The sequence below is a fragment of the Haliotis rubra genome, unplaced genomic scaffold (assembly GCF_003918875.1).
Source record: "Haliotis rubra isolate DU_JTF1 unplaced genomic scaffold, ASM391887v1 Scf760, whole genome shotgun sequence".
Classification (NCBI taxonomy): domain Eukaryota; kingdom Metazoa; phylum Mollusca; class Gastropoda; order Lepetellida; family Haliotidae; genus Haliotis; species Haliotis rubra.
The window spans coordinates 235,623-260,335 of record NW_025767480.1 but is presented as its reverse complement, the minus strand read 5'-3'; the positions used below and the strand labels follow the sequence as shown (position 1 = coordinate 260,335).

The following is a 24,713-nucleotide window of genomic DNA, read 5'->3' as shown; positions in this document are numbered from 1 at the left end:
CCAATGAATTGAATTATATCATTGAATTATCTGTCCCTTTTGGCAGCAATGTGATTGACATGATTCAGGAAAAGCATGATAAATATGAGGACCTCGCTTGCATCCCAAGTACACTGTCGTCAGGCTCCCCATTGTTCTCGGTGCCCTTGGTTTGATACCTTCTGATCTCTTGGCGCAGATGAGGAGAGTGCCCGGGTTCTCAACCGGGAGCACAACCTTTCTGACACTCTGGGTAATGCAGAAGGCTGCAGTGTCTACATATTCTTGGTGGGTTCGACTAGGCAGTGTTCCTGGGAGAAGTCCCATTCACTGTCTGGGCTGCGTGTAGAGGGGGCGAGGACCCTGAGCTGATGATGATCCTTACCAGCCTGACTGTGCCAGGATCACCCGAACCCTCTCTGCTGCATACTATCTTTAATCTGTAAAAAAAAAATAATAGCAAGAATAAAAGCAGTGGTTTATTATAGTGACATGCGTTACAAACTATGAGGCAGCATAGTGCTGCATATAAAATATAAACACCAGGGCTCGAAAGGATGTAATGACACCTTAAAAAAGAATATTATCAATATTTAAAATGCATTAAAAATAATAACAATAAAAAAATATTACCCGCTGCTACGGTAACCGCCAAGCTCTCCGCCGAGAAGCTGTATCGCTAACAATCGTATGACGTCATAATATGACGCAGGCAGTGCACGGAGTTCGAAAACCGTTCGATTAGCTGTTTTTGACTTCACCATGTACACATTTATTTTACCGACATTCACTGCTTTAGTAAACTATTGTATACATTGAATCGTTTGCACACATAATTAACCATTTTTATAGCAGTTTGAAGCTTGTCAGAATATGTTTCACTGATTTAAAAAATCCAGTCGAGAGACAGACTCTTTTTTGTTTACATGTCATATAGTCAGGAGCTATCTTCAAAATAAAAAAAAGAAGATATTTTGTACACTTAACATGGCGGTAAGATAATAATAAATAATAATGTGTCCATTAGCGCCAAACTCCACACTAGGTATGCTCATAGCGCTAACAATCAAGGCACAGCACACTAGTACTATTACCCGGATAACCCAAGCTGCCTGTTAGGCGCTAGAAGGTTATAGTCATATGACCTTTTCCACCGGGTACTCATTTTCCTGCTGGGTGAACAGAGACAATTTTGAACAAACTCACTTGCCTATGGTGAGACCACATGTGTCACATGTGCTTCGTTGTGGGGCAGGACTTAATAGGTTGTATGCTTCTCTAGTCTGACGCTTAGTCTCTGAATATATATAATTTTTAATAGTAACAAACAAGCCCGTTAAAATTGAAAAGTAGTTCCAGGGTGACCAGAGATTCACCTGGACCGGAGGGCTTTAGCACTGCAGATAAGGCTTGGCAGTAAGGAAAATAATGTGGTTCAGGGACTGTGAGACAGACTATATGCTTCCCACGAGGTCGTTTTACCCGAGATCTGATGTACGCCTTCCGGCTCGGGTGACGCTGCTACAAAGAGGCGTACATCAGACCGTATTACCCTCGAGAGAAGCATACACCTTAAATAAGCCTTTTTCATCCACAGAAATTATAAGAGGATTATCTGTCACTTTGTCCGCACTTTTGTCTACCAATTAATTTAAGTTAATGATGCAACAAAGGGGATTAGTGGGGGATTAAAACTCAAGTTAGTTCTCCTCTTTGCCAGCTTATACCATATATGTCATTATACAAAAATAAAGTACAAATATTATAAAATACACATGATAAATGATATAATATGTGTACAAATATATATGTTTATTACGACAAATTATTTCAAAAATACACTTTCTTTAATTGGAAACATATCATGTCGTTTTATAAAATTTCCTTAACGGAATCATTTTATTAATCAGATGGAAATTCAATAAATTATTCTAAATATACACAAATGAAATGACAAAATCAGCAAGAGGATTTAGAATTTAAAAAAATGATAGTTTTGACAAATCCAGTTACTTTAGATTCAATTGTCTTTGGATGTATTTTAGGAGGAAATGTGTGCAATGCTGAAATACTCAATGGTAATTTCTTCTTGATAGATTATTGGTACAGGTCTGTGGTCAGTCTTCACAAGTTGATTCAGATTGACAAGGAACTCTGACAGATGGCAGTGGTTTAATATGTATAGGCTGTGTACTGTGAAGAGAGTTCACCTCTCAGTTTATCTAAGAAATTAATAATTGATAATTGAGTTTTTATTAGGACAGTTCTACAGTGTTCATCACTTACAAAGAAAGCTGCAAATTGTGAACACTGGTGAGTGACTAAACTTGTTTTGCAAGTGGTGAACACTGTTCATGGGTCACGAGGCTCCAACACTGGTTATATCCGGTCAGCCATTACCTCACTAATTAGGGTGTTAATTATGATCCGATATTCGTTAACTATGGTCGGATTATCTGCGGGCAAAGTGGGAGTAGATCTTCCAATCAGACAAAGTGTCACTAAAATGGGGGTGAAAGATTTGGGGGTATTTTCCCTGATCGATTGGGAAGAGTATTATGGACGCTTTCTGGCACGTTCACTTGTCAGGTACCCTTTTGTTTCGACTGTGAATCTAAATATTTGAAATATGCAAAAGAATCACCTCTTTTAACTTCGCTCTTAAGACCTTTTGCTTGTAAACTCTCGATATGCTTTCCAAACAACTGCATAGCAATTACATTGATTGCAGCTTGGTCATATCTATGGCAAATGCCATACTTGTTCTGACTATAATTACAATAAAGAATGGATTTATCAGGACACATACAATTATGATTTACAGCACATGCCATCCAAGGAGCAATTATGGCATCTCTCACAAACTCTTCATTATGAAACATCATGAAATTGGCTTCCACCATGGTGAATGGCGCATATATACACGCTGTGGTATTGAAGTAGTTTATCATCCTTGTGTCAATAAATGTAGGGGCTCGTCCTCCCCACCCACCGATGGTCAATCCCTGAAGAGGAACGTTCATCACAGCTTCCTTCAACCCTTCCGTCGGTAGCCTGATGGAAGTGTCCATCCATACCACAATGTCAGCAGCCTTTATGTTCGCCTGGAAGTCACCAGACTCATTTCAGTTCAGATATCAATAGAGACAAGTTGTACACGTATTCGTATTCATATGTGTTTCGAATTTCGCATCTCTCGAGCACATGGTGTAACGAGTGATATCATTACTTTTGCCTTGTAGGCCTAACGGGAATTTGTTTCCACATATAATCGAGACTGGTATTTCTATGGTGTTGGAGTTTCGAATTTTGTTTGGGACAATTCTCCATTAAAGCTGATCTTTCTTAGTTTGCATGATAAGTTGTAATTTTCCTTTACAGCAAGTTCCGTATAGTAATGAAAACTTGTTGAAATTGATGTATTCAATAACAGACCATAACAGTCTAAATTGAAGAGAGGAAATATTGACGTTTGCTTCGTTGGTCAAGTATGAGTGAGTGAGTGAAAAGTTTACATCGCATGGGCAATATGAAAACAAGGTAATCAATTTAAAATATATGTTGACAAAGGAGAGTAAAACCAACTAGACTATCACAGATAATATATTTAAAACTAGTAATTAAATCTAAAATACTATAGAGGACGATACAAACTATAGATCGCCAACAACTGAAGGCAGGTCACCATACCTGGTCAAGAATAAACTTTTGATAATGACTGATGTGTCAACTACGATGACAACAGTGATTCCATCTATAGTATGTTTGTACAATCAGCTGTGCCCCAAACAGACTATGCATTCCAAGAATGCACAAACTTTTCACCTGTATTATTATGGGTTTCCAAATATAACATTCCAACCGCCTCATCCACTTGTCCAACTTTTGCAATGGGAAGATTTTCACATCACATTTGCAGTGCTTCTCAACCTGGAACAAGTGCTTCTAGCAGTCAGATGGTTGGTTTGATTTTCAGTCATACCAAGACGTGGGAGTTTAGTGTGGACGGTAAATGGGTTTATTCATAAAATAAAATAACATGAATGCGGATTGGCACAACAATTCAACGGCTTATGTAAGTGCCGCTCCATTAGATATAACAAGATACAATCAATAATTAAATTCAAACAAACATGAGAACAAAAAGGTACACGTTGCTCACTGTCCTTCCTTTACAATTTTTACATACAGACAATGCACCTTTTCCACCAAACGTACAGTTTCCAATTAACCGTTCACTTCTATACTTGATTAATAGAAGCGACAAAAGCCTTTCCATATTCCTAAGAAATCTATGCCAAAAGCAGAGTCGATTGTATAATTGTGACTATATCATGAGCAGATATTTGTTTCAGCAGTATTAGAACTGTATGATGTTAACAACCGTCTTAGTTCATGTGGTTTAATACGTATCAAATATCTTTTGCAGAACAGTAAGGGTTTATTGGATTTATAGAATGGCAAATTATTGCTATCCAGTAATGAGTGCCAGTTTTGGTGAACACGTTTTCTTACACGTTGGAAAATCGAATATAAAAACAACTACTTTTCAGACTTCTTGCCTTAACTTAACAACTCCAAAACATATCGCAAAAGTAAATATCTATCCTGAGTGGCCAACTCTGGGAGATCAAAAAAGGCCATAACATACTATACCATCGATCAGGGTTTCTACGATACTGAAGTGTTAATAACCGTAATTAACACTACTTCATACATTTAATATGGTTACTACTCTGAAGAGAATAACTAAAAAATATCCCCGTAAGTAACTGCATTAGATATCATATACCTTAGGGGAAGAACATATTTACATTACTTACTATTGCCAATTTACATAACTTACCATGGCCAATTTCTGTACAGTTTCTTACTCACAATCCCCACATCTCAGGTCCACATTAAGAATCTGCACAATCTGTCTTGTCAAACATAACCTATGTAACGCCTAATTAGCAATCTTAAAGGAACATAAATGCTTTTCCTGTTTGCTCTGAGAACGACATGCGAACTCTAGACCATAACAATATTAGGGTTATGATGAATTCTAAATATTTATAAGCATTAACAGTTTCCAAAGGGTTACCATTGATAAACCATGTTTCCCATTGTTACAGGCGACCTCCCATTTAGAAAAACCCAGTTATTGTACTTTTTTAAAAATTGATACCCATGCCCCATATATAGTAACATGCCTACAAAGCTATTGCTACAATTGTGTCATTCAAGCTGGAAACAATAGGTGCTGGGTATGTATTTAATGAATCGTGTCATAGAAAATTATTATTCGGGGTAGTCATCGGTCCTTATCATGATGTTTAGGTTGACTTACCTGTGCCCGTTCTGCTTGTGTTAGTCCAAGATCATAGTATCTAAGTGAATAATTACTAAATACTGCTGGGATGGTTTCATGGAAGTTCTTTAGCATTGCTTGGGATTCCATAAAGTGGTTAGATGATGATCCAGTAAGGAAGAGAATCTGTTTTCTTGTGTGTTGTACTTGCAATTCCTTCAACTGATTGATTCGTTTTACTGTTTTCAAATCCTCTGAGCGCATGGAGTTGAGAACGTTCTTGAGTCTGACTACAGGTTGTTCTGGTATATCCTGACGACAATCTGGATCGGTACATAACGTTGCTGAAAAGCAAATAAAAAGGCATCAAAATGAAACTTGAATAATGTTACGACCAAATTTAGTTACGTTATTGAGAAACGTGCATGTTAGTAAGTTGTGAAGAGTGAATAACTGGTTTGAACATATTTATTCATTTAGTCATGATGGGATTGGCAAACAAGCATAGAAAAACATGCTTATATCAATGCCGCTCCCTAACAATGATACAATAGTATTAACAATGATGATAGTGACGTACACATGAGCTGTGTGCAAAACATAATGTGAATCTACAAGGAACAATATTCACAATATAATGTGTTACAATTTGCAAACATTCATTGAAGGCAAATAAACCAGAAGCACAGCATGTACAATAAAACTAGGTTAGGTAAATTGCGAGAATCCCTTGGAAGATATGATATAGTTATGTACCGCTTTTAGTAGTTCCAGATTTACTTGTTCTGATGAGCCTGAATGACCAAATAAGATTGATGACAAATTAAATCCTCTACTAAAGAAGTATGCATTTGATATTATGTCGTTAAATATGGGGCAGATGAGGAAGAAATGAAGCGCATCTTCGGTGTGATACCCGCAGTTACATACAGGACTATCAGATATATACATATATACATGTATCTGGAAAACTTATCTCCATTTAGATCGCTACACCCAAGCCGAAGTCGGGAGTGGATTATCTGGCATGATCTTGAACCATGGGAAAGATTGAAGTAGATTTCACTGGTGTTGTGTTCTTTAAGTTTGTTTTTGAATTCCCCAGGAGTATTGGCGTTTACCATATCCGGAGGGAGAGAGTTCCATATGTTTACCGTGTCAGGGATAAATGAATTGGAGTACAAACTAGTATTGCATTTAATATTTTGTAGGTCAGAATAACTGTACACAATGCCACCGCACACCTGCAGTTATCCACCGCCAAATCTGACATGGCATATCAGGTTGACATTTGTGATGAGCAGAATCAATAACACTTACACAAATGGTTTACTGATGTCACTGATATATACTGATACCCCTTGAACTTCCTTGAAAATCACAAATGACACGCTGCAAGGGTGTTTAGGTTTGCATGCATGAAAATTATTGCATTTGGCATTCATCATTAACACCTGTCTTCGCTCTAATATTTGGTATTACCATTTCCATTTCTTGAGAATATTGTCGAGTAGGAATCGCTGAATGGATGCATTGGGGCTTTGGGAAGCGTTTTGTCTGGTTTCTGGTTTAAGTGAACGAAGTTATGAATGTTGCAATAGAATTCATCTTCCGTATTTCAACATTTTATTGAAAGTATTCTTATGAGAGGTTAATAGGTTTTATGTGTCAATAAATAAAGTGAATGTTGAAACATAACACCGTAACTGGATAACTTTACATATTTCAGAGACAGCATTATCTGTGAACTGACTCAACAACATAAAATATATACTGGGCAAAAACAACATGTCAGTATCTGTTGTGACCACCACGACCATTGAATACAGATTCAAGACGGCTACATATGGCGGCAATTAGATTCTGAATAACGCGTTGGGGAATGGTATCCTTCCGTTTAAAGAATGTGTTATATGAACATATTCAGATAGGTGTATCTAAAGATACGAATACTTTGTATGTAGCCTTACATGGATGCATCTTCTTTGTGCATGTAGGAGTGTTTGGGATGGTCGACCACAGATTGGACTTCTGCAAATCTGTAAATATAGAACACATGTTTACAGAAAAAACAACAACTTACATGTACTTTTCTTTGCCCAACACCATTTCGCCCCTTACTTCAACTTCAACTCTCCTTTGAATACTAGTCGTCTCTTCATATAGGTGTTTAATGAACTTGCCTGGAAGTAATAAACTGTGCCCAGAAGGCGGTGGCTAATGGGCCAATCTTGATGATCCTCTGGATCAACTAGAGTATAACATTCCGCTATCCCTTTGGTGTCGGCTTGTTGGAATACCACTTACATATGACATCACCCTTGTTGACGCTCCGTGGCGGGCAGGAAGCAGGGTTGCTGAACCACAATATTTACAACCATGGGTAAACTTAATAAAAAGAAAACCAAAAGGGCAACTGTCAGAATCAGATTCGGAACTTGATTCTTCTTCTGATTCTTCTTCTACCACGTTACTCTATTCTGAGGTGGATCCGTGACCTCGTTTTCTTGTCATTGAAGCAAAGGGTGAAGGTACATGTACCCTTACTTCATAATCACCATTTATTTAGGAGAAAGGACTAAAAGGTAAGCCGGTGATATTTAAAAGATGTAAATAGAGGACTTTTGGTTGAATGTGCCAGGAAGTCTCAAGCTAATTAATTTTATGACCTCAACAAAACTGGTTGATATTACAATTACCCGTTCTGCTCACAAAACCCTAAATTTCTCCAAAGGTCCAATACGAGATAGAGACCGAAGTAAGTAAGTAACACATATCGATTGACTTCTTGACTCCCGATACTACCAATTTTTATTGAAGTTTGACATTTTGAAATACGTATGGATCTTTTCATCACATGACTTACATGCTATTTGAACCGTAAGAAGTTTGGCCATGGTTTCAAAACTGCCATTAAAAGTAAAGAAGACTATTAGAAATCTTCTTCCTTGACAGAAGGCGTAAACACAAGGCTCACGATGACATCCATTATCAATTATTGAAGCTTCTTCCAGAATCTTTTCAATTAGCTTTGCTATATATATATATATATATATATATATTTGGGAAACGGTGAATTTCCTTCCTTCCTGGCACGAAGCTATTATCATTCCTATCCTCAAACCAGGACCCATTTGCACAGAATAATCTTAGTTGCAATCGTCCATAGGCCCCCACAATCCACTTTACAATCACCATACAATTTCCCTGCTCCACTTGCAAAAAACCGATCTTAGTGTGATTGTATGACGGTATGAATAAAATGTCGCGATCTCAGCTAACATCGAACGGTGGAGGTACGACTTTCTTAAACTCGACTCCTGTTTACAGTGTCTGCAAGAGCGCATAACATGCAGAGAAAACTAAAAGTGGAACCGGTTGCAAGCAAACAACAAATATCTCCCTCCATCGCACCTTGCAGATATTTTATGAAATGTTCCACAAATATTTGAAGGACACGATTGCTGGTAAGATAGCACATATTTTGCTACATTCAAACTGCTATGATTTACGAGTTCTGCGATGTTAAAACGTTAAAACCATTGAGCGAGGCAGACTCTACGGCAACGTTCATATTATGAAAAGGGAAAACGTTCGTTATTATCTTTTCCTTGATTATCGAAAAGGTACGGTGTTTCACATTTCTTCCGACATTGAAATATGTGGGAAAAGTACTTCTAGATATCGGCTCGCTAGTTATGTGGCTCATTACAAACGGTGTTTCTGAAGTTAAATCTACGGTGCCTTCTCCGTGTAGTTGAAGTGTCGAGGCGATTCATACGATTTTAACAAAATAAAAAAAATAAATGATTATATGTGTAGCCGGAGCCTAAGATTGTTTTGGGCAAGTGGGCCCAGGCAAGGATCATAGCAATCCATCCACCTATCGACGAATAACGTTAACTAGCTATATGTCTAAAAGTTAGTGGTGTGACCATTCATCGAAACGCATCGATACATGGGCCGCCGATACAGTTTACATTGTTGTATATCCCGATACGATACTTCAAATGGGCCACGATACATCGATGTATAACTTTGAATATTGCCGAATCGCGATATCTTTCAAGAAAAAAGACTTACTTTTGCTTGATGATTAAAATATATGCTTAGTTATTTTCCCTTCATAAGTAAACGTTTTCTTGGAACTTTTTGCGTCAAGAACTGTGTCAGACATAGCGCTCACATGTTATTAACATTCACAATGTCCATGTTTAAACTTAAATTATATCGTTTCCGAATGAACATTGAAACACGCTGGCGGAATTTGACAAAATATACTTAAAAATGGTTTTGTTTGATCTTAAGGCGTTTTATATAGTTGGTATCGTATCGCCACCCTTATATCGGGATTCGTATCGTATCGTATCGCAACTCCAGTACTAGTGCACAATACTTTGGCAATATATCGTCGTGACTAAAAGTTTAGTATCGTGATGAATCGTATCGCAGGTTGTATGCCAATACCAGCACTACTAAAAGTATGGAGCGAATGATCAATGGGCGCTTTGTCTGGAACCTGGTATCAAATAATTTAATCTGGTTTTAGACAACAGATGAGCACTAATGACCATTCTGTGAGATTGGAATCGTATGTCCGAAATGGTTTTATTAACGAACAACATGTTGTATCAATATGCTTGGACTTGGAGAAGGCGTATGATACGACTTGGAAGTATGTTATCAGGAATGACCTGCATGCTATGGATCTTCGAGGCCGTATGCCTGATTGAATTGCACGATTGGTAGAGGACAGGACCTTTATAGTCAGTACAGGCTCCACATTTTGTGATGTATATGATCAGGACATGGAAGTCCATCAAGATAGGATTGTGTCAGTTACTCTTTTAATCTCCCGCAACACGTTTTGCAGGTGGCTATTCTTTTGGACTCCGTCCGCCGTGCAAATTCTTCTTTTCCGAAGCAAAACTTAAAACCGTCAAATATTGCTTCACCAAACCTGGCACACATATATGTCTGATGGTGAACTGGTACCTTTTGGTAGTTTTGGATTTCTGAATAAAATTTTAAAAATTGCGTTTCCATGGCAACAAGTTTCACCTCGACTGAAATTGGTGCTGGTGCTATTTTCCGGAGGAGTACTTAAAAACCGTGGGCTGTTTCTTCACCAAACTTGGCACATAGTTTGGTCTGGTAGCGAACTGGTGCCTTTTTATAGTTTTTGATTTCTGAATAAATTATTTCTGTGTTTCCAAGGCAACACGTTTGACTTTTACTGAAATATGTGTTTAAGCTCCTTTCCTGAGCAGAACTTTAAAACCCTTCAATACTTTCTTTCCACTTTGTGGGCACCCAAGAACCTAATGACATGACTCAACAGTACCACTATCAACATAACTGAGGTACATCAAACTGTACATTTGACATAGTCATAACTAGTTGACATATTCATGAAGAGTATTGTACCATTGCGGGTATACTGGTGACTTTGGCTTCTTGTTAGTGTTAAAATAAATAGCCTTGAGAAGGTTTTGAATGACAATATTGATGGATCGTTGTTTGTTGATGACTTTAATCTAAATGGCATAAAGATGAACACTATTGAGAGACAATTGCAACTATGTCACAACAAAATGCTCAAGTAGTCACTGGAAAACGGATGAACATTTTCCAAGCCAAAACGTGTTGCATTCACATTTTTGTAGAAAGTGCAAAATACATCATGATCCAAATGTTACTTTCAGATAAAACTCTCATAAAAGTGGCCAAAGATACCACATTTTTAGGAATAACCATTGACAATAAACCTCTTTTATCCCTCTTGTTGCAAATCATAAATGTTTAAATGATATCATAAGAACAGGTTCAAATGCTAAATGGGGTGGAAAGCAACAAACTCTGCTCCATCTCTTTAGAACATTCATTAGCTCTAAGTTTGATTATGACTGTTTTGTCATACATGGTTCAGCCCGTAAATCCTACAGTCATGACCTTGACACCATAGTCTTAAACTATGTTTAGGCGCATTTAGAACGAATAGAACTGACACTGCAGCATGTTACTAAACGCCATTCCAATCCATCATATTCTGCCTCTAACGTTGTGAAAACAGAACTGTGATCTGGTAATCGAGAAGATATTATTATAGATCCATTGACAGAGGCACTGGCAACTGCGACACAATCCTTGGATCCATTTGTAGATATTGATTTGTAGCCATCATATGTGTTTCTTAATGGATTGTATTCTTGTTGGTATATTTGTTAGTTGGTTTCTGTTTTCTTGAGGTTTGTTAACGTGAGATATACTTGCGGTCTTACCAACTGCCAAGGAGGAGAAGGATGAAAGCGGAAAGGGGATAGATTTTCAAGGTTGATATTGGCAACAATAAAGAAAGGTTTAAACCTTAATTCTATAGGCGGAATTAAAGAACATTTCTTATTGTACAGAACGTCACAAAGGGGATTAACAATTCAGCTATACGCGGGGTTAGAGTCATTTGAAAATAGTTTTGTAATATATTGTACAGGTAGTGTTATCCGGCGTTGTTCAAGAGATGGTTCGTCAGCCTGGACATAGAGACTATCAACAGGAGAGGTCCCAAAGGATTCAATATATAGTCTTAGACCTTGGTGATAGGCAAAATCGAATAAGTTGCCTTTACAGGCTCCACCATATACGATGGAGCCGTAATCAAGCTTTGATCGGATCATGATCTGTATTAGTACAGGTTTTCTGATCCCCTCCCCACTTTGTATTATAGACAACTCTCAGCAAATTCAGGAATGTGTTTTTTAAATATATAACATTGAGTCGAAAGGTCAAATGCTCATCAAAAACTAGACCTAAGAATGCTACTTCCTTTCATACTAAATGTGCCATCACACACTATGCTGCTTCATCTCAGACTAAATGTGTCATCACACACTATGCTGCTTCATCTCAGACTAAATATGCCATCACACACTATGCTGCTTCATCTCATACTAAATATGCCATCACACAATGTGCTTCTTCATCTCATTCCAGATATATTGCCAAACATTATGATACTTGCTCTTCAACTAAATATGCGGCACACACGACGATTGCCTATTACAGACGTACCTCCAAGTTTCTTCTGGTAAAGTTTCAATAGATTGCTATAGGCAAAAAAGAAAAGAAAAAGAAAGACAATTCTTCATACTGAAATTTTACTTTTCAAATTTCGGATTTTCTAGACGCATGCTGGGGTTGTTAACCGTGACCTATAATCAGGGGAATAGTCAATTTATTCAAATAACATCGACAATAATAATAATAACAGTACCGGAACTTTCTGTCAGCTTGCCCATATACGCCACGACATTTTGCCTTTGGGTCGAAAGGTCAAATGCTCATCAAAAACTAGACCTAAGAATTTCGTTTCTCTCACTACCTTAGTAGGTGTGGTATCTAAATATAATTCTGGGTCTTTGTGAGGTTTACATTTTCGGCAAAAATGGAAACCATTAGTTTTGGAGTTTGAAAATTGAAATCCATTTTCCAAGCACCACCTTCCGTTTAAACGAAGCTGCAGTTGCCTTTCAATAGATGCATACTTTTGACACGACAAGAAATATTAAAATCAGTGATCCACCAACTGAATCATTGAAAACATTTGTTAAACTTTTGAGTTTATGCTAACTGAAGTGACAGACAAAATACTGCCTTGTGAGACACCCTGGTCCTGATTATAGTGATGAGACAGGGTAGAACTCACGCGAACTTGAAACTGCCAGTCATCTATAAACTGGTCATGCTTGGCAACTCAAGCAAAACTCAAGTACGTCTTTGAAAAACAAGAAGACACCTATTTGACATGACCGACAATCCAATCTTTTCCAAATGACGATAACTAAGGGCTGGTGGGCCATGACATAACTTTTGAGAAATGCTAGACTGAACATTGCTCATACTAGATATGACACAACACACGACGGTGCTTCATCTCATACTAAATGTGACTTCATACAATGTGACACGTCGCCTCATACTAGATATGCCATCACACACTATGCTGCTTCATCTCATACTTAATATGCCATTACACACGAAGCTGCTTCATCTCATACTAAATGTGCCATCACACACTAAGCTGCTTCATCTCATACTAAATGTGCCATCACACACTAAGCTGCTTCATCTCATACTAAATGTGCCATCACACACTTTGACGCGTCGTCTCATACTAGATATGCCACCACACACTATGCTGCTTCATCTAATACTTAATATGCCATTACACACTAAGCTGCTTCATCTCATATTAAATGTGCCATCACACACTAAGCTGCTTCATCTCATACTAAATGTGCCATCACACACTAAGCTGCTTCATCTCATACTAAATGTGCCATCACACACTTTGACGCGTCGTCTCATACTAGATATGCCATCACACACTATGCTGCTTCATCTCATACTAAATGTGCCATCACACACTATGCTGCTTCATCTCATATTTAAGGTGCCATCAAGAACCACATTGCTTCATCGTATACTAAATACGCCATCACACACAAAACTGCTTCATCTCATACTAAATGTGCCATCACACACTAAGCTGCTTCATCTCATACTAGATATGCCACCACACACTATGCTGCTTCATCTCATACTAAATGTGCCATCACACACTATGCTGCTTCATCTCATATTTAAGGTGCCATCGAGAACAGTACTGCTTCATAGTATACTATATATGCCATCACAAACTAAACTGCTTCCTCTCATACTAAATGTGCCATCACACACTATGCTGCTTCATCTCATACTACATGTGCCATCACATACTATGCTACTTCCTTTCATACTAAATGTGCCCTCACTCACCAAGCCGCTTCCTCTCATACTAAATGTGCCATCACACACTATGCTGCTTCCTCTCATACTACATGTGCCATCACATACTATGCTACTTCCTTTCATACTAAATGTGCCCTCACTCACCAAGCCGCTTCCTCTCATACTAAATGTGCCATCACACACTATGCTGCTTCCTCTCATACTAAATGTGCCATCACACACTATGCTGCTTCATCTCATATTTAAGGTGCTAACCCACAATGTGCTTCTTCATCTCATTCCAGATATATTGCCAAACATTATGATACTTGCTCTTCAACTAAATATGCGATACACACGACGATTGCCTATTACAGACGTACCTCCAAGTTTCTTCTGGTAAAGCTTCAATAGATTGCTATGGGCCCCGTCCACTTTTTGAACTAAAAGAAAAAGAAAGACAATTCTTCATACTGAAATTTTACTTTTCAAATTTCGGATTTTCTAGACGCATGCTGGGTCTCTTAACCGTGACCTATAATCAGGGGAATAGTCAATTTATTCAAATAACATCGACAATAATAATAATAACAGTACCGGAACCTTCTGTCAGCTTGCCCATATACGCCACGACATTTTGCCTTGAATGGGATGCGTAGAAAATCACCACTAGTAAGATCATGACAGCAGCCATGAATACACACTTCTTGTTGGCTGAAGAGGAAGAAAAGAAAAGCAGTAAATATGTCATCACCTCTAAAGTCACATAAAGGCAGGACTCGAGAAGTGCCAGGTTTTCATTGGTTTTAAGCAATCCATGCTGGTCGTAAGAAGCGACCCACGGGGTCCGGTGGTAGTTTGACACATGTCATCGTATCCCAATTGCATAGAGTGATGCTTTTCCTGTTGATCACTGGATTGTCTGGTCCATACTCGATTATTTACAGACCACCACCACATAGCTGGAATGTTGTAGTGTGCGGCGTTAAACAACAAACAAGCATGAAGGTAAAATATCAAATGTATTGTTCATCATTCATTGTAATGTTACTTAGAGTTTTAATGCTTGGTTATAATGAAACCGGGCGGTGGGATAGCCTAGTGGCTAAAACGTTCGCTCGTCACGCCGAAGACCCGGGTTCGATTCACCACATGGGCAAAATGTGTGAAGCCACATTCTGGTGTCCCCCGCCGTGATATTGCTGGAATATTGCTAAAAGCGGCGTAAAATCAAACTCACTCACTATAATGAAACCATCCGTTTTCCTTATTTACGTTCAAAGAGAGTGAGGCGGCTGGTTCTCATGAAGGCCTTAACGCCTACCCTATCAAAAGGTTGTGGTATGTGTATGAGCTGGTTAATGTTGGATGATAGACTGGCAATGGATACAAACAGAAATATAAACACGAATACAAGATGTTATAAAGTAGTTTTAAGCAGAGATTTCGTATAATTATGAAAAAGGTTTTGTCGATTGAATTTATGTCAGTGACCAACAACAATGACCCGACCACATACTCCTTTTCTACCCCATAAGTTGTAAGTCTATACACGACTTGCATCACTGCGGACTGTTCTCCCACACCAGGACATACCAGAAACAGGTTTTGTCGATTGAATATAGGTCAGAGACCAACAACAATGACCCGGCTACATACAACCTTCCTACCCCATAAGTGGTAAGTCTATACACGACTTGCATCACTGTTGACTGTTCTTCCACACCGGGACGACGTGTCATAACATTAACATAAACGCTCCGCTAAGCAGCGTGATATTAGCTGATGTTACCCTCGAGACTGTGAGCAGTTGCCACGGCTGGGGAAGTCGACAGGCTGCAAGTCATACTCAGGATCAACTTGCGGACAGATGTACAGAACGGGCCTACCCATTAAACCTCAACTTTTTAAATATTGCTTATTTTTATATATAGTTTTGATACAACATAGTATGGAACAACGACACAAAAGAAACATAATGGATAATTCATTATGTGTTGTTTTTTGTCGTTGTTTTTTTTTCATTTTAATCTGTAAAACATAATGGATTATCATATGTTTGAATACGCAATATAAAATATGCACATGGTGTTTGACAAACCTCGTATTATCTTACTGCTCTTCCAATGACATAATTTACAGAGAGCAGAAGGGAGCAAGCAAGGGATGTTGGGGGTGCAAGGATCAACTTCTCGTCCAAAAAATTATTTGAGCAGGCTAAACATATTACCGCCACTTCTTCATATGCTGGATTGACTACAAAAACAACAACATACGACTCTATCCCTCATGAATGGATTCTGAAGTCTCTTCAATGTATTGACCGCCCTAAGCGACTACTTGATTTACTGCAGTCTTTAATGGGTGGCTGGGCGACTCAACTTGAGATGTACTCGCAAGGGCAGGTGCAAATTAAGGAATCTATTCCAATCATAAGGGGAGTATTCCAGGGGAACTCCTTTAATCGTTTGCTTTTTTAATTTCGTTGAGCTTTCTGCTCAATAAGGAAGAGGGTTACCATACTGGAACCTCCCCAGCTCAGGTCCCCAACCCTTACTCTTTACATGGATGATACCCGTGAAGGTACGGGTTAAAATGAATCTTCAGTAACCCATGCTGGTCGTAAGAGGCGACTAACGGGATCGGGTGGTTAGACTCGCTGATTTGGTTGACACATGTTATCGTATCCCGATTGCGCAGATCAAAGTTCATGGTGTCAATCAATGGATTGTCTGGTCCAGACTCGATTGTTTACAGACCGCCGTCATATAGCTGGAATATTGCTGAGTGCGGCGTAAAACTAAACTCACTCATTCACTCAATCACTTTACATGGATAACATCAAGCTCCATCCGAAAGGAGATACCAATTTGAAAGAACAGGTTCTCCTTCTCGAGTCCTTTTGTAACGATATTGACAGGACATTTGGACTTGACAAATGTAATTATACTCTTCATTTGAAACGAGGCAAAGTAATTAATGATGGATCGGTCAAGTTACAGGGGTGAGGAGTTATTGAGCATCTTGTGGAAGATCAGGCCTACACCTATCTTGGAATGCAAGTTCGAGACCAGCTCCAGAATGCCCAGATTCAAGAGAAACTTCGGGCCGAGTACAAATCACGCTTAAAGAAAATCTGGATTTCAGAGCTAAAACCCGAAACAAGGTCAAAGCTACCAATACTTTTGCTGTGTAAGTCCTTTCCTATTCCTTTGGAGTAGTTGATTGGACCAGACAAGACATCTAGAGTCTTGACCGCCTGAACAGAAGGGCCATGTCTGATAACACAGCCCACCCTCGTTCCTCTCTTAATCGTTCATATATTCCAATCAATTCATGATAGAATTTTATTGTGCATATATTTATTTATCGGATGATCCTCTGGTAATGCATGTCAAGACTTATGGTGAAAGCAAGGATTTCCACAGCTATTTTAAGCGTGTCAGGATTGTTGGACAGATTCGGAAAACGTACACATATATGGTTATAGCATGATGTATTTCCTAACTGTATTTCTGTTTATTTCAATGGTGTACAACCCGGCTTTTGGTCGTGTGATTCTTAATGTATTGCTAAGTTGTACATGCCAAATTCCCATTTCCGTTGTGTTTATCAAACTGCCGACTCTTGCTGAAGTGACAAATGTGGCCCACCCTTTTCATTAGTTTATACGTGAATGTGTGCACCAGTTCGTACGTGGATCAGTGTCTTATGACACGAAGTAGAAATTCAGCCTCTCAATGCTCGGCAATGTCAACATTGAAAGCAATAGGTGAATGCCTCCAGCTACAACCTGCATGGTACACTAGCCAGAGGAAAAGTATGTCAGCACGCTGTCTCTCAACATAGCCCGCTTACCCACAATATGATTGCTACACATGTATATTGGCAATACACACAGGGCAGATATGTAGTGCGGTCGCATATAACGTGTAGCTTTGATTACTTCACCCACACGGGTTTATCTGACGTAGGGGAGGTATACAGACAATTAACTAACAGCAACTTCAACCCGCTATGCACCCGCCCCTGTGTCCATGAAGGGTGGAGTAATAACCACCTCCTCGTGGTGGCGTGCTGGGTGGAAATGCTAAGATGCCCTTCAACCCCCGTTGTGGACCCAAAAGGTGTAAATATGTTTGGTCCACCAACCCGTTTGCCGTGGCGTTGCGCCCCGTGTGGACGGTGGAGGACGTTTGCCGTGGGTTGCTGGTCGGTTGAGGGCACTGGTGGTTGAGGGCCTGGGGCCAGGAACAGTGTTCCTTTGCCCAACACACCACTTCGCCCCTTACTTCACCTAGACGGGTGGTTGAACTGGCCCGGTTCAACCAATCGGCTGGTCACGCCATGCCCTGTGCATGGAAACATTCAAATTTATATTCATGTACATTTATATAATGTTGATATTGAATGTTGTGTTTCAAAATTATGTTATTCTATCTATTTGCCTAGAGTCCTATGCCAGAAGGCGGTGGCTCATGGGCCAATCTAGTGATAATGACCTCCAAATGATGTATGTCTCAAATTTCTTGTCTTGGGCCGAACCAGTCGGGCATGAAATTGGTTGACAAATGCAGCTATTTGTGTCGTTTTCTCTGGAGTATAACACCCTGTATCCCTGGTGTCAGCATCTTGGATATCCGATGCATATTGACACTGTCCTTGTTGACACTCCATGGTGGGTGGGGAGCAGGGGTGTCGAATATATTTTCTTTCACCATGTTACCCCAACAAGCTGGTTCAACTAGGAACGAAAAGAAGAGACGATTGGACGAACTAGATCGTCCTAATGAAACTAATTCAACAAATACTGACTCCTGGGCAAGATTTCTTGTAATTGAAGCTGCAGACTTTCTCCCAATAAAACTAAACCCGTTCGCCATTTCAAAGGCTATCTCTGGCATCTGTGGAGAAGTTCACAATGTTACGCGTCTCCGTAGTGGCTCGCTTCTTGTGGAGTGTGCACGGAGGCAGCAATCTCTCAATCTGTTGTCTATCAAGACTTTTGCAAATATAGAGGTTGCTGTGTCTGTGCACAGGACACTGAACTCTTGTCGTGGCATCATCCGCGACAGGGCAAGATGCCTGGCTGATATGTCAGAGGAGGACATTGCTTCCGAATTGCAAGATCAGGGCGTTTCAGCAGTAAAACGATTCAGCTTCAGGAAAGAAGGCATCCTTACCAAGACAAATACTTATCTTTTGACTTTTTCTCGTTCGTCTCTTCCAACATCGATTAAAGCAGGCTACTTTAATATCGGGTGGATGTCTATGTACCCAGTCCCTCCGATGTTATAAATGTCAACATTTCGGACACGGCTCACAATCTTGCCGAAACTCTGTAGCATGTCATCGTTGTGGCGATCGCCATGACGGTACCGACTGCACCAAGGATTACAAGTGCGTTAACTGTGATGGTGCACACCCTGCTTCTTCTAAATCATGCCCTGTATGGCAGCGAGAATCTCACATTATGAAATTAAAATGTGAGAAAAATGTTTCCTACCTGGATGCCAAAAATGTTCAATCAAATTTCAACTCCTTCAAACATTACCTACGCTGCTGCAGTCACTCGCTCTGCGGCAGTGTCCTCTACTGCGTGTCAGACTGACTTGACTTGGGTCAAGTCATCAAACCCTATCTCTTCAGCGTCAGCCAATAAACCTACTGCCACTGTCACTCAGTCTACGTCTGGTTCTCAGACTGATGAAATCGAATCTGAGTCTCACTCACAAATATCTGTTTCCCAACCAGCCGCACAGAATTCCAAAGGGAAAAAGGAAAAGGACTAATAGAGACAAACCTGTTGTCCCTTCACCTCCAGAGGTACTTCTTGAAAATTCATTTGGACCTCTAGATATGGAGGTTACTCCGTCCTCACAGGACAGGCGGAGGAGCTTATCCTCCTCGCATTCACGTGAGAGATCACCAATTGAGCCGCCATGACTCAATTGTCTACTCTAATGCAATGGAATTGCAGAGGACTACGAAATAACTTCAATGAGATACAACTGCTGATACAAGATATTCAGCCGTCAGCACTCTGTCTCCAAGAGACATATTTAAAACCTACAGATAACTTTACTTTGAGACAATACAGCGATTATCATTCCTTTTCTCCCCCGGGAGATAAAGCAACTGGAGGTACTTCTATCTTAGTACGACAGGGTATAATACATAGCCCTGTCCCCCTTCATACTAATCTTCAGACTGTAGCTGTTCGACTGACCCTGCACATTGCTTTGACTCTGTGCAGCTTATATATCCTCCATCTTCTGATGTCCGTCTGTCGGATCTTCAGAATCTGTATGATCAGCTTCCAAAGCCATGTATCATCATGGGCGATCTGAATGGACACAATCCGCTTTGGGGAAGTGTCCATACCAACAATAAAGGTAAAATCCTCGAGGAATTTATATCAGATAATAATCTCTGTATTTTCAATGATGATTCAGCCACTTATTTACATCCAGCTACGGGAACATATTCTTCCCTGGATCTGTCACTCACCGATTCAACCTTATATAATGAATTTGACTGGATGGTTCATGATGACCTGTGTGGGAGTGATCACTTCCCCACCATTCTCAAAACAATCAGCCCTGGGGATGATCCACCTGTATTCAGAAGGAACTTTGCCAGGGCTGATTGGTCGTTATATAAGACACTATGTGATGATCATTTAAAACATGATGTTTTTGCGAACAGCAAAGATCCTATACAGCTGTTTTCAGATATACTCAATGACATTGCTGACCACGCTATCCCCAAGTCCTCTGCAATTCCACACATTCGTAAACCATGGTTTACTAATGAGTGTAAACAGGCCAGAAAAAGTAGGAAGAAAGCTGAAAAGTTTTTCCGCAAACATCCTACTGTCCATAATTTAGACAAAATTAAAATTTTAAATGCCAAGGCTCGACGCGCATTTAAACAGAATAAGCGTCAGTCTTGGAGGAACTATGTTTCCAAAATAAATTCACGTACACCTATGTCCAAGGTGTGGAACATGGTCCAAAGAATAAAGGGCAAAGGTTCTAAATCTACTGTACACCATCTGAAGGATGGTGATAATCTCTTAACTCATAAAACTGACATAGCAAATAAACTTGGCGAAACGCTTGCCAAACATTCTTCATCATCAAATTATGTCCCTGAGTTTCAAAACACCAGAAACAACAGGAGAAGAAAAGAATAAATTTTAACTCAGACAATGGTGAAGATTATAATGAACTATTTTCACTTCATGAGCTACATACCGCTCTTGAGCAAGCTCATGATACAGCAACAGGGGCTGATGATATCCACTATCAGCTCCTGAAGCATTTGCCGAATCGTGTTTGGAAACACTGCTAAATATATTTGATATGATATGGACTACAGGGAATTTCCCAACTTCCTGGCGTAATGCCATTGTAGTCCCCATTCCAAAAATCTGGCCGGGATCATACTGATCCGTCTAATTACAGGCCAATCTCTTTAACGAGTTGTGTCTGTAAAACCATGGAACGAATGGTAAACAATCGGTTAACATGGTATCTTGAAACCAATAACCTTATCACCAATATCCAATGTGGTTTCAGGAAAAATCGTAGTACCATTGATCATTTGGTACGTTTAGAGTCCTTCGTCAAAATGCAATAGTCAATAAACAACATGCAGTATCGATATTCTTTGATCTCGAGAAAGCATACGATACCACCTGGAAGCATGGCATTTTGAAGGATTTACATGATTTTGGTTTGAGAGGCCGTTTGCCTCTTTTTATATCACAATTTTTAAAGACAGGCAATTTCAAGTCCGAGTGGGTTCAACCCTGTCTGACCATTATAATCAGGATCAGGGTGTTCCACAAGGAAGTATTTTGTCTGTCACATTATTTAGCATTAAGATTAACAGTTTATCCAAGGTTTTAAATGATTCAATTGATGGATCACTTTTTGTGGATGATTTTAATATTTCTTGTCGCGGTAAAAATATGCATACTATTGAACGGCAAATGCAGTTGTGTTTAAATAAAATACATAAATGGTGTCTTGAAAACGGCTTTAAATTTTCTAAATCAAAAACTAATTGCATACATTTCTGCCGTAAATATAAACCACATAAAGACCCAGAACTGTTTTTAAATGGCATTCCCATCAAGGTTGTAAAGGAGGCCAAGTTCTTAGGTCTCATTTTCGACTCCCATTTAACTTTTCTTCCGCATATCAAATCTCTCAAAACTAAATGCCTGAAGGCACTCGATTTATTGAAAGTCGTGTCTAATTCAAGGTGGGGAGGGGATCAAGCTACGCTCCTACACCTTTACAGATCACTTGTCCGCTCGAAGCTTGATTATGGCTCCATCGTTTATGGTGGAGCCTGCAAAAGCAACCTAAAACTATTAGATTCAGTCCACCATCAAGGTCTGAGACTTTGTCTTGGATCCTTCAGAACATCACCTGTTGACAGTCTCTACGTCGAGGCTGATGAGCCTTCTCTTACCCAACGCCGTATAAAATTATCATTACAGTATATTACGAAGCTATATTCTAACGAGTCCAATCCTGCGTTTCACTGCATCTTCACTCCTCTTTATGAGGATTTGTATAACAAAAAGTCTTCTCTTGTTCCGCCTCTTGGGCACAGAATTAAACCATTCCTTTCTGCTGCTGGCATTGAGCTGGAGAATATATCTCCTTCTCGTCTTCTTTCTTCTCCTCCTTGGCAATTGGTGAGGCCAGACGTTGACTTAACATTAACCACATTTAAAAAATCCGAAACTAATGATTTACAGTATAAACAAGAATTTAGTCAATTAAGAAATAAATATAATAACTATAAATCCTTATATACAGATGGATCCAAGGATGGTGGCGCGGTTGCTTGTGCCACTGTCATTGGGTCCAAAACAATATCTTCAGACTACCCAATGACAGTTCAATTTTCACAGCAGAAGCAAACGCAATACTAACAGCTCTTAAATATATTAATAAACACCGTAAATATAAACAATATATCATCTTTTCAGATTCTCTTTCGTGTCTTCAGGCTATAAAAAATCTTTCTTGCAAACATCCACTTTTATTAGAAATTATTGAATTGTATAATGAGCTTGCTACTGGCCAATGCGACATCGTCTTTTGTTGGTTACCCAGCCACGTTGGCATTTCTGGGAACACGATGGCTGATATTGCTGCTAAGGCAGCCCTCAACAAATCTGTGACACCACTTCTGATCCCATACTCTGATTACAAAGCTTGTATTAGATCTTACATCCGTGATCTGATGCAAAAGAAGTGGGACACCCAAGTAGGTATCAATAAATTACATGCAATAAAACCCTATATCGGTTACACTTACTTGGGTTGTCAGTCCAGATTTGAAGAGGTCATCATACGACGATGTCGTATTGGCCACACAAGATATACGCATGAGTACCTATTAAAAGGTGAGGATCCTCCGTTTTGTATCCCTTGTGATGAACGAATCACGGTCAAGCATGTCTTGCTTGACTGTGTTGAATATTCCATCACAAGGGATATCTATTTCAAATCACGAACTATGAAGGATCTTTTAGTCATATAAGTTCTCATTTAATTATTGCCTTTTAAAACAATTAGACTTGCTAACTGATTTGTAAATATATATATATTTTATTATTGGTAGTTTAAATTAGTAACTGATATTGTTAGTGGCTGTACCCTCAAAGGGGGTTGAAGTAGCGTAAAATTATTGTCCTCCTGAGAGGGTACGTAAGTCCCAAAACATTTAGTCAATTTAAGTGTACCAGGTTTTTAATCGTAGAATATGTGTACTTTTTATTTATGGCTAGGTTTCTCTTCTGTCGCCAATGGCTGAAGGGATGGTGTAAATCCAGCTAGGGTCCATGCAGGAAGCAAATGTACTGTAAGTCCCCATGGTCCCTAGTATGGTGATCTACCTTCAGTTGTTGGCGATCAATAGCCTGTTTTTATATTGTATCGTCTTGTATAGTTCAAATGTTTTAGATTTTTGTTACTAGTTTTATATCTATATCTGTGATAATCTAGTTATTTTACTGTCCTTCGTCGGCAGAATTTTATAATTTCACTTAAATTGTCGATATATTTAGAACTTGCTTAAGTCACGATATGGCTGAAATATTGCCGATGTGACTTAAAATCTTAACTCACTCACTCACTTGTAATGGCGCTGGTGTGCGTTCGTACATGTGTGAATGCGTGCGTGTGCGTGAGTGTAAATGTCGGTTTGGATAAATGCGGACAAACGTCGCTGGTGTCTTACACTTCTTGTCTTATCTTGTATGTGTGTACGTCTAGCTACTGAACATGTTGTTGTAACGTATTGTTGAAACTATCTGACACACTTAGATATTTCTCGTGCATTTATAATTAGTTTTGCCCGTTCAATATCTGTACATACCTGAATGTAAATCTTCCGTGGCACACTCGTATTAAGCGCTTTACTTTGATAGTTACATTTGAGTTTTTTACATTGAGGCTGTAAATAATGTTCGCTTTATAACGAAACACATTTTGGTTTCTGCATCACTGCCTTACCGGCGGTTCTCCGGCCTATGTTATCTCCTCGACTGGGTTTGACAGCCTTGGCGATGTCTACACAAGGTTACTCACAAGCTCCAAGTCATTCAATTAACTAAACCAGCTTTATCCACAATATACACCGAAGA

At 39.3% G+C, this 24,713-nt stretch overlaps 1 protein-coding gene across 1 annotated transcript; it reads right to left on the bottom strand.

Moving 5' to 3' along the window:
- Positions 1 to 1,760: 1,760 nt before the first annotated feature.
- LOC124260390 lies at positions 1,761 to 24,503 on the bottom strand. The gene is made up of 7 exons (XM_046694695.1): positions 24,446 to 24,503; positions 14,636 to 14,752; positions 14,422 to 14,481; positions 7,243 to 7,311; positions 5,312 to 5,616; positions 3,805 to 3,909; positions 1,761 to 3,083 (listed from the first exon to the last, which is right to left on the bottom strand). The coding sequence occupies exons 2-7, from the start codon at positions 14,730 to 14,732 to the stop codon at positions 2,565 to 2,567; spliced, it is 1,155 nt and encodes a 384-aa protein (XP_046550651.1). The 5' UTR covers positions 14,733 to 14,752; positions 24,446 to 24,503; the 3' UTR covers positions 1,761 to 2,564.
- Between the last annotated feature and the right edge of the window lie 210 nt (positions 24,504 to 24,713).